The sequence below is a fragment of the Phocoena sinus genome, chromosome 16 (genome assembly GCF_008692025.1).
Source record: "Phocoena sinus isolate mPhoSin1 chromosome 16, mPhoSin1.pri, whole genome shotgun sequence".
Lineage (NCBI taxonomy): Eukaryota > Metazoa > Chordata > Mammalia > Artiodactyla > Phocoenidae > Phocoena > Phocoena sinus.
Window position 1 is genome coordinate 46,096,054 of NC_045778.1, and position 17,099 is coordinate 46,113,152.

General features: G+C 39.1%; 1 protein-coding gene across 2 annotated transcripts in view; it reads left to right on the forward strand.

Annotated features, from left to right (window-relative positions):
• Positions 1 to 17,099, forward strand: part of A1CF (APOBEC1 complementation factor) — an 80,375-nt gene that overhangs the window by 52,823 nt on the left and 10,453 nt on the right. For both annotated transcript variants that reach the window (XM_032607773.1, XM_032607774.1), the window contains 2 exons: positions 2,898 to 3,062; positions 9,817 to 9,914. In XM_032607773.1, the coding sequence (XP_032463664.1) occupies positions 2,898 to 3,062; positions 9,817 to 9,914 (263 nt within the window). The remainder of the gene's footprint in view (positions 1 to 2,897; positions 3,063 to 9,816; positions 9,915 to 17,099) is intronic.

Here is a 17,099-nt window from a genome sequence, read left to right on the forward strand (position 1 = left end):
AGCACTGATATTTTAAGTTTTCCAGATAATTCTGTTGTGTAGCCAAATTTTGTGATCCACTGCTAAATCTATCAGCTAATGACACTAGCCACTCACCTGCATGGGAAGTAAATAGCAACACCTGGGGAACCATTCAGTATGGAAACATTTATTGTGTCTACAATGTAATTTGCTTTCTTCTAAATGACAAAGTTCTAAAAAAAAATCATACCTAATTTGAGTGAGTGACACTATTCACATTGGACACAAAGAATGCATATTCTGAGGAAACTATACATCCCAAAAAATAGATCAAAAACACTCAAGAGGAATGTACATTATTGAATTATCATTTAAAAGCGATAAATTAAGTCCCTTTTTTTAAAGTTTTAAATAGGTGGGTTTTTAAAATTTTTTATTGCCGTATAGTTGCTTTACAATGTTGTGTTAGTTTCTGCTGTACAGCAAAGTGAATTAGCTATATGTATACATATGTCCCCTCCTTTTTGGATTTCCTTCCCATTTAAATCACCACAGAGCACTGAGTAGAGTTCCCTGTGCTATACAGTAGGTTCTCATTAGCTATCTATTTTACACATAGTAGTGTATATATGTCAATCCCAATCTCCCAGTTCATCCCACCCCCCTTTTCCCCGTTTTGTGTCCATACATTTGTGCTCTACGTCTATGTCTCTATTTCTGCTTTGCATATAGGTTCATCTGTAGCATTTTCCTAGATTCCTCATATATGCGTTAATGCATCACCTTCTTTTGTCTTCACAACAACCCTGAGAAGCAGGTACTTTTATTAGCCCCATTTTACAGATGAGGAAACTGATGCTTAGAAAGGTTGTTTCCTAGCCAGGATCATTAATCTGATATTTGAACTTGTCTGACTTCAAAGCTCAAGTTCACAAATCACTTTCCAACACTGACTTTCACAGGGATGTTTATGGAAATCACTGCTCCCTGCGCCTCCTCTCACTTCTATCCACTTTAACCTTTTCCACATCTTCAGGCCTGTGAATGACTTACCGTGGTCCCAGTCTGGAAAGGCAAAAGCCAATGGGCTAGAACAGTGTTCTCAATTTTGGCTGAATTAACTGAGGTGCTTTTCAAAATCCTGAGGCCTAGACCACATAAATCAGAATTGGAAAAGAGGGTCCAGAGGTCAGTGATGAGACGATTCCCAGGGGAAAATCTAAAGCACTGATTTGTAATATTTTTGGATTTCTATACTGTTAACGCTCCCACTGTGGCTCATTTCAAGCCACCAAGGTGACATCAATTGACTCACAAAATTCTGAAAATTTAACAGTCTATTCTTGCAGGTAGAAAGGACCTGAGTCCAGCACACACAGTGGAATCCATATTTTTGTAAGCTCTTCTACTATGGGGCCAAGATTGAGAACCACTGAGCTACAGAAACCAGAGTCACCTGGGAGCCTTAGGGTTTTGGGGATAAGACCCGTAGTAAAGTCTATGTAAAGCATAGAAAGGAAGGGAATGGAATAAAAAGGAAAGGAGATGTAGAAGGGGAGTGGAAAGGAGGGGGAAAAGAGTGATGGAGGAAACTATCGTCTGGGCTACAAGGCAGAACGAGGTAGCCAGCCAACTGGGATGGCAGGAGCCAGCCTCCCGCTAACTCACTGGGATTCGCTAACTCATTAGGATGCATCTATCCTTTGTTTGAGTTTTAGAATGTCAATGCTACAGATGCTTTCACTGACTGTTTTTTTGTTTGTTTGTTTGTTTGTTTTTTGCGGTACGCGGGCCTCTCACTGTTGTGGCCTCTCCCGTTGCGGAGCACAGGCTCCGGACGTGCAGGCTCAGCGGCCATGGCTCACGGGCCCAGCCGCTCCGCGGCATGTGGGATCTTCCCAGACCGGGGCATGAACCCGTGTCCCCTGCATGAGCAGGCAGACTCTCAACCACTGCGCCACCAGGGAAGCCCCAACTGACTGTTTTTTAAGGAATAAAAAGATGCATTTTGATTAAAAATACTTGCCTCTTGTGTAATATTCAAACATTTCCAATCAAATTAAGAAACTGAGTTGACCCTCACCCTCCTCTCATCACTTCAACATGGATCTGTACTGTGTAGGGGTACAGGGGTTGAGTAACAAAAAACAAAAGGGAGCAGTGGAGAAGTGAAATAGATCTGGGTAAGGTATCCTCTCAAAAGCTCATTTCCTCTTCTGTAAAATTGGGAAAGTCATTCCCCTCCCCACAGAGTTACTATGACTGAGAGAATACACAGTAGAGTGTAAGACACTCAATAAATTGCAGTTATATAGGAATATAAATATATATGTAGTCATGGATAACAGCTACCCTTTCAAGATGAGTTCAATTTCCCATCATAGACTCTTCATTGCTCTTTGTCTTAATTTGGAAAATAATAATAACTTTTTCTCCAGATTTCTGAGTTGTCTATGTTCTGACAAAGCGAGAATCAGGAGGGAATATATTTGATCAGAGCTCTGACCGAGTATAAGCGACCGGAAACAAACTAGGGGTACCTGAGCCCTACCCACCCTTCACATGCACCATTTTTGGACAGCTCAGTGGTGGCACCTAATCACTCAGATTCCAACCGCAGCAGATATACTTCCTAATGACCTTTCTAATGCTTCAGGAAGCTAGACTCTATGTCTGAGCCCTACATCCATTCTTTTCCTAAACCACGTTCTAGTTCCGTTTATACCCTATCATTATAATAAGCCTCTTGTCATACAGAATTCCCTTCTAGCCAGGTCTTATTTGAAATGTCTCTTAAAATCAATAATCACCTCTTTTAATATTAGTCTTCTTGCTCAATCAAGACCTCAAGGTTCAATTTAAAAGTCCATTAGTATGAACTGAGATGATGTCCTAATTTCTATATAATTAATCGTACTTGTGATCTTTCTCAACAGGAAGAATTCAGTTATGGGGACATCCTATTGCAGTAGACTGGGCAGAACCAGAAGTAGAAGTTGATGAAGACACAATGTCTTCCGTGAAAATCCTATATGTAAGAAACCTAATGCTGTCTACCTCTGAAGAGATGATTGAGAAAGAATTCAACAATATTAAACCAGGTAGGACATACCAGACAACATTACTTTTTCAAAACATACTTTAAAAACACTTATGCTTGGGCTTCCCTGGTGGCGCAGTGGTTGGGAGTCCGCCTGCCGATGCAGGGGACAGGGTTCGTGCCCTGGTCCGGGAGGATCCCGCGTGCCAGGGAGCGGTGGGGCCCGTGGGCCGTGGCCGCTGGGCCTGCGCGTCCGGAGCCTGTGCTCTGCAGCGGGAGAGGCCGCAGCAGTAAGAGGCCCGTGTACCGCCAAAAAACAAAACAAACAAACAAAAAACACTTATGCTTGTGATGACTTCCTGTATCTTTAAATAAGATAGCTTTCACTTACTTTCATAATTGCATAGACTATTAAAACTATATTCCTACCTTTGGATTAGAAAATAGGGACCTAAGGTCCTATAACATTTATTGATATAATTGTACATGTTTCTGTGTGATTACTTAATGAATACATATTTCCTTCATTAAACTATAAATTCCATGAGTTCTTTTTGTTTCTATTGTCTCCTCAGCTCCTGTCTGTGTGCCTGGGACTTAGTAGATGCTCAATAAACATTAACTGTGTTAATGAATGCATGGCCATAACTATAGATCTAATGCAGGTTTCTCAACCTCAGTATTCTTGACATTTTTGGCCAGATAATTCTTGGCTGTGGGGGTCTGTCCTGTGCAGTCCATGGTGTAATAACAAAAAATGTCTCTGGACATTTTTATAATTTTGTAATTTTTGTAACCAAAAATGTCTCTAGACATTTTTGTGCCTGGGAAGGCAGATTGCCCCCACTTGAGAACTGCTGGTCTAATGGAATATGACTGTGACTTTAGGTACATAAGTAAGGAGGTGACAATATGTTCTAGGAAACTAATTTGGGTGAAGAGAAAGCAAAAAGGAAGGTGGAGAAGAATAATTACTGTTCATTTTGCCAATACTTTTCATTATCAATTTTAAGCCATGAGATCGACTCCCTATCTCTTTTTTTCTCATATAGAAACTGCAACACTGAGACAAGTAAAACATTTTAAGAAACAATGTCCAAACAAGCATTTCCCAAAGCCAGTTCTGCATAACATTAATTCTATTAACTGTTAGTAGATGTTACTGATAAAAGGGGTCCATGGTCAAATAAGTTTGTTAACAACAGATTCAGCAAAAGTAAAGGTTTGTTTGCTTGTGGGACTTACCAGAATCCTTCATCTTCTACTTTGCTTTGGAAGTCTCCAAAAGAAGAGTTGTAGGATAACTCACTTCCCAATTTGGGGGCCACGGATCCCATTTTTTGGCAGCTCTTGTGGTATTAGCATGCTTTGGAGCGTATTAGTCTATCACCGTGGTGACATCTTTCCATAAATGAGAATTTCTCAGGTAGTAACTCTCTAGATTGTTGATAAGCATGGGCCATGATGCCATCGTCTTAAAACTGCCTGAGGATATTCACTTTACATAGTCATGTTGCCTGTTTCCAACTCTGGTTGCTCTGTCAGTTATAACAGAATAAATTGATAATTAATTCTAAAGGTAATTAGTAAGGTTATCATTTCTCCCTTTTTAAAGATTCATCAGAGATTTGTCTTTTTCCAGCCTTCAGGAACTCTGCCTTCCCTGCTACTTTAGTATAACGGTGTGGCTCAACAACCCTATGATGTAGGGTACCTTACTACTTCCATTATTTTAAAGATAAGAAAACCAGGACCCAGAGCAGATAAGTGGCTTGTCCAGGGTCGTACAACCAGCATACAACCAGCAAGTGGCAGATTCTGGACTTGAATCCAGGTCTGGTTAACAGCATGTTCTTAACAACTCTAGGACCCTGTGCTCTGTGCTTATTCCATTCACTCACTCATTCATTCACCTGTCATTGCTTCAGTAGCTCATGGGTGCCAGACACAGTGGGAGGAGCTAACAGGTATGATGTGTGTGTGTGGAAGGAGTTTAAGATGCTCCAGAAGAATAACAGCAATGGCAGCCTAACTCCCGAGGTGTAGAGAAGACGCATGTTTAGGAGAACTGACGTATAATTGGAGATCTGAAAGTTGATGCAGTTATGAGCATAAGAACTGATCTGTGAATGTATAAGCATTGCTCCACCATGACTTTAAGTTGATTTTCTTCCTTCCCATAGTGAATAATACTTCTTATTTTTATGTAATTAAAACATTACTCCTTGAAGTAAGTCAGAAAGAGAAAAACAAACACTGTATGCTAACACATATATATGGAATCTAAAAAACATGGATCTGATGAACCTAGGGACAGGACAGGAATAAAGACACAGATGTAGAGAATGGACTTGAGGACACTGGGGATGGGGGAAGGGTAAGCTGGGACAAAGTGAGAGAGTGGCATGGACATATATACACTACCAAATGTAAAACAGCTAGTGGGAAGCAGCTGCATAGCACAGGGAGATCAGCTCAGTGCTTTGTGACCATCTAGAGGGGTGGGATAAGGAGGGTGGGAGGGAGATGCAAGAGGGAGGGGATATGGGGATATATATATATGTATAGCTGATTCACTTTGTTATACAGCAGAAACTAACACAATATTGTAAAGCAATTATACTACAATAAAGATGTTTTAAAAAATTACTCTTTTTAGGGGGGAAAGGCTGGAATGAGAAACTACTAAAAGGCTGCTTCCTTTCATAGTCACTGGCTATCAGCTTTCCCAGTCTGTGTGTTGAAGAGAGACAAGTGTCCAGGCCCTTTTATTTATAATGAAAATAATAAATGCCAGGTGTGTTTCTCTCTCTCTCTCTCTCTCTCTCTCTCTCTCTCTCTCTCTCTCTCTCTCTCTCAGGCTGGGGACAACTCTCAGGGCTCCATAACGATGTGTGGCTGCTTCTTGGCACTCTGCAGAAGAAAACGAATTGCAAAGGGTGGACTACTAGCAGACATCTGCTGTATTGGGGAAAAACAAAGTCAGAGCTAACCAGTTTCTCTTCCAGTGGAAAGGATGTGTTTAAACTTACCTAGAAAAATTTGAGAAACAGAAAAATAACTCTTTAAAAATTCTATTGAAAGTTTGGATCCCTCGGAGGATCCTGAATATTCCCTGCAAATATTTATCAATGTATTATTTTAACCCTGATTAACCTGAAAATATTATATCGGTACTCAGAGAAATAAATGACAATCAGAACAAAAACTGGGGCCTGAAAATGTTTGTTCTTCCCCAGTGTAGTCTAAGGGTATCTGCTGAAATTCCAATTATAGTCATTCTATAAAATCTGATTTTCCTAAAGGGGTTTACCTTCAGAATCACCTGGAGGGCTTGTTAAAACAGATTGCTGGCCCTGCCCCCTGAGTTTCACATTCAGTACGTCTAGGGTGGGGCCCAAGCACTTGCATTTCCATTAAGTTCTAGGTGAAGCTGATACTGCAGGTCTGGGACCACACATTGGGAACCATGACCCTCTGAAAGTCTCCCCTTGGGATTGCAGATGTGTTTGTCTTCAGGTAATTGATGTGTCTCTGACAAGTTGGTAATGAACAGAGTAACTGTTTTCCAGTTCTCTGCATTATGAGTCTTACGGATGACCACTGGTATTTTATTGCCTCACCCTCTGCCAAATGAGGATCAATCAATAATCAAACTCCTATGCACAAAGAAGGAACATATTAAAATAAACCATATGTTGAATACTATTGTAGAGAATACAAGCTTTTATGATAAAAACTCTCACTTTCTAATTTGTCTGCTTTATGAGGTTAAATTTTCACATCTTAAGATTTCTAGGACTTCCCTGGTGGTGCAGTGGTTAAGAATCCACCTGCCAATGCAGGGGACATGGGTTCTATCCCTGGTCTGGGAATATCCCACATGCCGCAGAGCAACTAAGCCCATGCGCCACAACTACTGTGCCTGCGTGCCACAACTACTGAGCCCACAGGCCACAACTGAGCCCACGCGCCACCACTACTGAGCCTGTGCTCTAGAGCCTGCGAGCCACAACCACTGAGCCCGCATGCCATAACTACTGAAGCCCGTGTGCCTAGAGCCCATGTTCCACAATAAGAAAAGCCACTGCAGTGAGAAGTCCGTGCACCGCAACGAAGAGTAGCCCCTGCTCGCCGCAACTAGAGAAAGCCCGTGCACAGCAACAAAAACCCAACACAGCCAAAAATAAATAAATAAATAAAATAAAGTTAAAGAAAAAAAGAAGATTTCCAAAAGCATGTGTGGCTGGACATTACTGTTCAAAAATGCAAGCTGATTTCAATATCTACAAGCAGAATTTGAGAACATCAAAATCCATTATCATCTGAAGTGCCACCTAACTAACGTGAATGATAGGAGTTGGAGTGTGAATTGACTGATAATATTTGCTCATCCTCTGTGCCCAGGTCCCACTCGGTTTCAGTGCCTGGGGGCCCCAGAGGGCCCTACTTGGTTTCAGCCCCTGTGTACAAAACACTAGGTAGGATCTAGGGTAAAGACAATACCAAAATGCCTCTGGGAGCTAACAGTGGAGACTGGGTGGAGGATGGCACTGGAGAATGAATGGGGCAAACACTGGAAAGGTAAAGGTCCTCATTGGCCCACATTTTACTTAATTTCCAAGATAAGCCATAAGGTTAAGTCACAAAAATTACCCCACTTGACACTGAAGGAATAAAGGGACCACGTTAGAAGTTTGGTTAATCACATGTCTCATGGTTCATGGTCTCAAATACCTTTATTTATTTTCAGCTTAGCCAGACCATTTTGCTCTGTACAAGCACTATCATAAGAAGTCATGGGTTGAATGCTGAGCGGTGAGAGAAGAGAAGTACTGCAATATTTTTAAATTATCCTTCCATTAGAACCCTAACATTATTGCAAAGGAAGACAGTTTATAGCCATTGAACCACATGATAGAGTAGAAGCCTAATTGCCTTTGTGACCTTGAACCTAAGAGGGTAGATAACTGAACTTTGACAGGGAGAGGGGAAAAGGAGGACTTCTCTCCTCTCTTCTGGTCCTCCCTGCCATGGGGTCCCATCCTAGGTTGTCTCTGGAAACTAAAGATAGAAGAAAACCTGTTCTCCCAAGATATACCCAAGAGACTATAACTAAAAGGTGGTAATTTACATGCTAAACTAACAGGTTAATGTTAAACAAGTTTCCATCTTACCTTCACTCTAGGCAAAAGTTCTATTTTTAAAATTGAGTAAGCAACATTTCATAATAAAATGTAAAATATAAAGCTCAACCATCTCAGTAGAACTTTATTTTTACACATTACCATCAACATATTCAGCAATCCCTCTACATGAAAATAGGATAGTTTGGTTTGTTATTTTTTTTATTACACGAATAATATAAATAAGCCTTGTTAATATTTGTAGAATACTGGAGAATATAAATTAAAATATCAAAGTCCCCTTTCTTCTCCCCAACTCTTCTCCCCATTCCTGAAGTAACCCCTACTAATGGTCTGATATTTATCCTTCCAGTTCTCTTTCTGTGTGTATGTGTATTCATATTTATGTGCACATGTATGCCGGTTGGGATTTTTGAAAACATAAATGCTATGATATTATACTTATTATTTTGTAAATTTTTAAATTTAACAACAGGCTCTGAATCTTTCCATGTATATATAGGCCTATTTGTTCTCTTTAAAGACTCCTTAGTGCTATTTAATAAGAAGAGGGCTTCCCTGGTGACGCAGTGGTTGAGAGTCTGCCTGCCGATGCAGGGGACACGGGTTCGTGCCCCGGTCCGGGAAGATCCCACATGCCACGGAGCGACTGGGCCCGTGAGCCATGGCTGCTGAGCCTGTGCGTCTGGAGCCTGTGCTCCGCAACGGGAGAGGCCACAACAGTGAGAGGCCCGCGTACCGCAAAAAAAAAAAAAAAAAAAAAGAATATACCAAATTTAATCACTCTCATGAAATTGGACATTGTTTTATTTTTGCTATTTCAACTGACTGGTATAATTAATACCCCTATGCATGATCTTTTTGCATACGTGTGAATGCTTCTGTAAAAGAGATACCTCAAGGTAGAATTAGTAGATATCTACATTGTTTCCAACTTTTAGATATTATGAACAGCATCATAAGGAACTATCTTGGTTTTCAAACGTTCTTTCACAAACTATTTTTTGTTTGTTTGTTTTGATCAAGGGAGTATGAGATAAGCAGATGGGAGATCTGAGTTCTAGTTCCTAGCTGTGTGAACTCATAAACCTTGTATAACTTATCAGAACCTTACATTCCAAATCATTAAGTTAAAAATAAATAAATTAAGGTAAAATGAATTAAAAATTAAATTATTACTAAAGTCTCTCCTAACTCTAACACTTTTTATTATATAAATCAAAAGAGACAAGGTATTTTTCTGGGGAAAAAGCCATAAAATTTTAAAAGGTAATAACCTAAATATATATTTATAATATGACCAATAATTGAGTTCAACTCAATAATATTTTACCATGTATAAGTTACTATCTTTTATATTATATAATATACAAAACAAGATACCGTTCCTACCCTCAAAGATCTTATAATCTAGGAAGTGGAAACACAAATCCACAACTAATTATAATAAGGCAGAATATAAGTATTATTTAAAAATTAGAAAAAAATATTCTGTTGAATGTGCAGAATTTTAAACCTAGACACAGGAAATATTTTCAATGACCTCCTTACTTAAATAGAGTCTCCAAAAAAAAAGGATAAAATATTCTTGGAAGCCAAATGCTTAAAGATATCATGTTCAATGCTATCTCAGGTTTGCTAATGGGGCTACTTTCAATCTGCTTCCAGGTGCTGTGGAGAGGGTAAAGAAGATCCGAGACTATGCTTTCGTGCACTTCACTAACAGAGAAGATGCAGTGGAAGCTATGAAAGCTTTAAATGGGAAGGTAATGTAGGACAAAGAAAAAATATGTACAGGTTCCATCAAAGTTTGGTGTGGAAGTTTTATTCAAGGGAACAGTCCTGCAAGTCCTTCTTACTCAGCCTTCCTCCATCTCTGACATGGCTGCCTCAATCCATCTAAGATGAACAAAAGAGAAGTGATGGAAAATACAATGGAGATGCGGCTCATATGTCCAATTCTATCTCTAATTTTGGCTGATTTGGGCATGTCATTGGCCCTCAATTTCTTTACAAAGAGAGAGTTGGAGTGGATTATCCCGAGGTGTTTTTCCCAATTCAGTTTTCTCTATTTCAAAGAAACTATCACCTTTGTAGTGCAGTATTTTGGAGGCTAATAATCTAAAAAGATGTCAAGGTTATCATTTTGCCCTCTGAGTTTGATCTTCCAAATTCTGGGAGCCTTGGAATCTCTTCACCTTGCCAAGAGTAAGGTTTGGGGAAAACTCAGATACTATATCCTTACTTCTGATTTGTATATAGAAACCAATATAATATTTACTTATTACTCCAATAAACATTAAAAGGCTTTTGTGGACCACTTATCATGCTAAATAATGTTTGGGATACAAAAAGGATCAAACCAAAGATGTTTATCAAAGGGTTAAAAGTCAGCTGGTAGAATTAGAAATGAGAAAGGAGAAATAACAACTGACACTGCAGAAATAAAAAAAATCATGAGAGATTACTACAAGCAACTCTATGCCAATAAAATGGACAATCTGGAAGAAATGGACAAATTCTTAGAAATGCACAACCTGCCAAGACTGAATCAGGAAGAAATAGAAAATATGAACAGACCAATCACAAGCACTGAAATTGAAACTGTGATTAAAAATCTTCCAACAAACAAAAGCCCAGGACCAGATGGCTTCACAGGTGAATTCTATCAAACGTTTAGAGAAGAGCTAACACCTATCCTTCTCAAACTCTTCCAAAATATAGCAGAGGGAGGAACACTCCCAAATTCCTTCTACGAGGCCACCATCACCTTGATACCAAAACCAGACAAGGATGTCACAAAGAAAGAAAACTACAGGCCAATATCACTGATGAACATAGATGCAAAAATCCTCAACAAAATACTAGCAAACAGAATCCAACAGCACATTAAAAGGATCATACACCATGATCAAGTGGGGTTTATTCCAGGAATGCAAGGATTCTTCAATACACGCAAATCTATCAATGTGATAAACCATATTAACAAATTGAAGGAGAAAAACCATATGATCATCTCAATAGATGCAGAGAAAGCTTTTGACAAAATTCAACACCCATTTATGATAAAAACCCTCCAGAAAGTAGGCATAGAGGGAACTTTCCTCAACATAATAAAGGCCATATATGACAAGCCCACAGCAAACATCATCCTCAATGGTGAAAAACTGAAAGCATTTCCACTAAGATCAGGAACAAGACAAGGTTGCCCACTCTCACCACTCTTATTCAACATAGTTTTGGAAGTTTTAGCCACAGCAATCAGAGAAGAAAAGGAAATAAAAGGAATCCACATTGGAAAAGAAGAAGTAAAGCTGTCACTGTTTGCAGATGACATGATACTATACATAGAGAATCCTAAAGATGCTACCAGAAAACTACTAGAGCTAATCAATGAATTTGGTAAAGTAGCAGGATACAAAATTAATGCACAGAAATCTCTGGCATTCCTATATACTAATGATGAAAAATCTGAAAGTGAAATCAAGAAAACACTCCCATTTACCATTGCAACAAAAAGAATACAATATCTAGGAATAAACCTACCTAAGGATACGAAAGACCTGTATGCAGAAAATTATAAGACACTGATGAAAGAAATTAAAGATGATACAAATAGATGGAGAGATATACCATGTTCTTGGATGGGAAGAATCAACATTGTGAAAATGACTCTACTACCCAAAGCAATCTACAGATTCAATGCAATCCCTATCAAACTACCACTGGCATTTTTCAGAGAACTAGAACAAAAAATTTCGCAATTTGTATGGAAACACAAAAGACCCCGAATAGCCAAAGCAATCTTGAGAACGAAAAAAGGAGCTGGAGGAATCAGGCTCCCTGACTTCAGACTATACTACAAAGCAACAGTAATCAAGACAGTATGGTACTGGCACAAAAACAGAAAGATAGATCAGTGGAACAGGATAGAAAGCCCAGAGATAAACCCACGCACATATGGACACCTTATCTTTGATAAAGGAGGCAGGAATGTACAGTGGAGGAAGGACAGCCTCTTCAATAAATGGTGCTGGGAAAACTGGACAGGTACGTGTAAAAGTATGAGATTAGATCACTCCCTAACACCATACACAAAAATAAGCTCAAAATGGATTAAAGACCTAAATGTAAGGCCAGAAACTATCAAACCCTTAGAGGAAAACATAGGAAGAACACTCTATGACATAAATCACAGCAAGATCCTTTCTGACCCACCTCCTAGAGTAATGGAAATAAAAACAAAAATAAACAAATGGGACCTAATGAAACTTCAAAGCTTTTGCACAGCAAAGGAAACCATAATCAAGACCAAAAGACAACCCTCAGAATGGGAGAAAACATTTGCAAATGAAGCAACTGACAAAGGATTAATCTCCAAAATTTACAAGCAGCTCATGCAGCTCAATAACAAAAAAACAAACAACCCCATCCAAAAATGGGCAGAAGACCTAAACAGACATTTCTCCAAAGAAGATATACAGAATGCCAACAAACACATGAAAGAATGCTCAACATCATTAATCATTAGAGAAATGCAAATCAAAACTACAATGAGATATCATCTCACACCAGTCAGAATGGCCATCATCAAAAAATCTAGAAACAATAAATGCTGGAGAGGGTGTGGAGAAAAGGGGACACTCTTGCACTGCTGGTGGGAATGTGAATTGGTTCAGCCACTATGGAGAACAGTATGGAGGTTCCTTAAAAAACTACAAATAGAATTACCATATGACCCAGCAATCCCACTACTGGGCATATACCCTGAGAAAAACCAAAATTCAAAAAGAGTCATGTACCAAAATGTTCATTGCAGCTCTATTTACAATAGCCCGGAGATGGAAAGAACCTAAGCGCCCATCATCGGACGAATGGATAAAGAAGATGTGGCACATATACACAATGGAATATTACTCAGCCTTAAAGCGAAATGAAATTGAGATATTTGTAATGAGATGGATAGACCTAGAGTCTGTCATACAGAGTGAAGTAAGTCAGAAAGACAAAGACAAATACCGTATGCTAACACATATATATGGAATTTAAGGGGAAAAAATGTCATGAAGAACCTAGGGATAAGACAGGAATAGAGGCGCAGACCTACTGGAGAACGGACTTGAGGGTATGGGGAGGGGGAGGGGTGAGTTTTGACAGGGCGAGAGAGAGTCATGGACATATACACACTAACAAACGTAGTAAGGTAGATAGCTGGGGGGAAGCAGCCGCAAGGCACAGGGATATTAGCTCGGGGCTTTGGGACAGCCTGGAGGGTTGGGAGGGGGAGAGTGGGAGGGAGGGAGACGCAAGAGGGAAGACACATGGGAGCACATGTATATGTATAGCTGATTCACTCTGTTATAAAGCAGAAACTAACACACCATTGTAAAGCAATTATACCCCAATAAAGATGTTAAAAAAAAAAAGTCAGCTGGAAGATTAAGACAAGTATGCAGAACTTTTGCAAAGTCCAGCCAGATAAGTTTTGTTTAGAAAAAAAAAAAAAAAAAAGAAGTGGTGAGAATGTTCAAAGGAAAGAGGAGTGGGTCATAAAGAATCAGAAAACCTTCATGGATATGAGAAGATAATATTTAAGAGAAGCCATGAAAGTTGGGCAGAATTCCAAAAGAAAAAACATGGAAAAGGAGAGGTAGTCTCAGACAGAGGCACAGAATTTGGAAAGAGCAAGATACGATTGGAGACAGTAAAAGTAGATTGCTTTGCTACGAACCTAATGCACATAGGGCTGATTCACCTGCCGGACCTTGCATCAGTCAGTCCTAATAGGAGACAGTTGGCAAAGGGACTAATTACAAACATGTGAGTGTGGGGTAGGGGAATTAAAAGAGACAGTGCAGGAAAATGGGGCTCACCCACTCCTGAACCCAAGAGGACAAGGGGCTACAGAAGGAACAGGAAATCTAAAGGAGACAGGATTCTAAAGAGCAGGTCTCTGAGAAAAGTAGTGAACTTTGGCCAGTGGACACGTCCAGGCCAAGGCGACCTCTCAGAGAGGGAGGCAAGAGAAGAAATAGCTTGAACTCACTGTTTTCTCTCCCTCCTACCTCCTGCCAGGCCTCTCCATTGGCCAAATCCAATCATAATCCAGAAAGCCCAGGACCCTGAAGAGGATGCCATGCAGAACACCCTCCCGGAGCTGGGAGGCTGGAGACCAGTGGGAAGTGGATCTGGAGGGCAAATAAATGGTCTCCCAGCACAGGCCCTTCAGACACAGTGGGGCCTGGGCTTATGAGCCTACAGAAGTGTTTGAATCCTGGTGGGGGGTGGGGGAAGTACTGACTCCAAAACACAAAAGGAAAACTGCAGCGCAAAAATTAATGTATATTTAATTGCATATCTATGAAGCAAAACATTATTTCTTCTTCATTGATGATTATATTTATTATCAAAACAATGTTATTACTTTGAAAACAGTTTGTAGATTAGTTTCTCAATTTGAAAACATTCTTGAGGGATATATGATGCTTACTGAGAAGGGATCATCATAAATTAAATGCTAAATAATTACATTGGAATAATCACCATGGAAAAGTATTCGAATTGTTTCCAATTTTTGCAGCTAATATATTTAGAGCTAGATATTTTTATAGCAATGTATACATGTATTATGTAGTTAAATACATATTCAGTGTAATTATAAATATATATATTAAATATTATAATAATATTTAACTATAACGTGGTATGGGAAAATCAGAAGTAAGTTTGCCTAGGAACTATGAAGGTTTTTAAGTATACATATGAATATTTATATTTAATTTGTTAGACAAGGTGAGGCTTTGAAGTTTTTTTTGGGCAGTGGAGTAATGATCATGTTAACAATTTAGGGAAATTAACCTCTTAAGAGTTGAAGTTTCATAGAGTAGAGTGAGAGATGTAATTGGAACTAGTTAAAAAACTATTATAGTCGCTCAGATGGGAAGAAATAAGGGCTTGAATAAGGGTGGGAATGAAATGTAGGAGAGATCTCTATACAAGAATATGGGGGGGTGAATTCAAAGGATCAAGCAACTGATTGTATATAGCAGTGAGAAATAAAGATGAGTCATTATAGGTTTTCAATATAGGAGACCAGAAGAAGGCTAATAGGGAAGTCAAGAAGAGAAAACTATTTGGAAAGAAAGGTGATCAATTGAAGTTTGCACGTGATTATTCACTTATTCTGTAAATACTTGTGAATGTCTACGACGTGAGAGAAATTTTGCTGGGCTTGTGGCTATACAGGTTAATAAGATATTGTCCTAGATCTTGAAACGTCAAAACCAAATAAGTGAAATACAGTACTGGGTTTAAAACACGGTTAGAGGGGCAGAGTAATGCAGAACAGAATCTATTACAGTAAGAAATTTGACTTTGCAGTTAAAATATTTAAAACATCTCTTGATATGGAAGTTCCTATAAGCAGAGACCTATCTGGGTATCTTATCTTCCTCAAGACAGGACCGAAGACAAAGAATTACATCCAAGGTCACCCCATTTCTTTAATACTCCAAGTCTGTTTCTTCTAATTACATCAACATCAATATAATAGAGTTGAGTATGAGCTGAATTCTATCTCTCCGTGTGGTCCATCTAACGTATTTGATACTGACGCCCGCTACTAAAAAGTAGGGTAGATACATGTAACTAGGAACGAGAGGCTGACCAAAATGATCAGGATGACCATAAAGCACAAATTTTGTCCAGCAGACATCAGTGATGCAGGAGCCACTGAATCACTCATGAAATCATGAGCTGCTGTGAAAGGGAGTTTTTGCAGGAACGCTTTACATCATTTCTTTTCTTTATAACAAACGACATTCTTATTTGAAAGAAGCCACCAACTGTTTCCTCAAAACACCTTGTCCCTTTGATAAGAAATTCACCCATCTATCAAGTATTTGTTGAGAGCTATCTTTATCTTTTGTGTATGCAAGCAGCACATAAAAGCAAGTCACACTTGTAGATCTACACACAGCCATTATCTTCAATATCTGGATCTGGTTACAAAATGTCAGAAACTTGTGTCAGAAAAAAAACACTTCAACAATTCTTGAGGACAAGTTTTAAGTAGTGCCTGACTTGAGAAACTTCAGTACTGCCCTGCCATCCCTGTTTGTTAGTTCCCAGCTGTTTAGCAGATCAAAAGGTTGCTTCCTAAGGAAGCACCTACAGGGGACAATGCAGTACCCTCAATGATTCCTCTTTCTTAAGTAGGGCCCCACTTTTAAGCCTCACTTCTCTTCCAGTAAAAATTCACCTATTGCGTAACTGTACCAAGAAGTAAGACACATACCTGGCCAGCAGCTGGAAAGGCCTGATATGCTGCCCATGCCAAGGTGTTAACAATTGGTAAGATCTTTTATTGGTTTCCTTTTATCTTCATTACACTGTGCTAGGTACTGGAGATTATATTCCATCCATAATTAACCTAAAATTTCTTAGAATAATTATATAAATAGGTAATTAAAAATATATATCACATATAAATATTACATAATTCTCTGTCTCAGTAACTGTATTCACTTAATACATTTGTAACTAATATGTCAATAGACAGTGGCCAATTTTTCACTGTCAAACCTGTTGATAGATTATATGCAATTTACCAACAAACCACTCAGGGAAAACTCAGCTGGCACACAAAACAAGAACCTATGAAACGATAAGATACATATGTCAATGGAAAAAAAGTACACAATCTAAAAGTTGAGAATTACGTCTTATTCTGTGGATATTCTGAGGACTTCAAGCCCAGGAGACAGCCTCTCAGATAGCTCTAAGGGATTGCTCCGAAGAGGGAAGAGAAGAGCCAGGATATGTAGGAGTTTTTGCAACAAAGACCAGGTGGTTGGAACACCAAAAGATTACTGTTAGTTAAAGAAAGCCAGATATCTCAAGTTAAGGAATTTAGCACTTTCTATGTATAGGAAGATGCAAGAGTCTGTGCT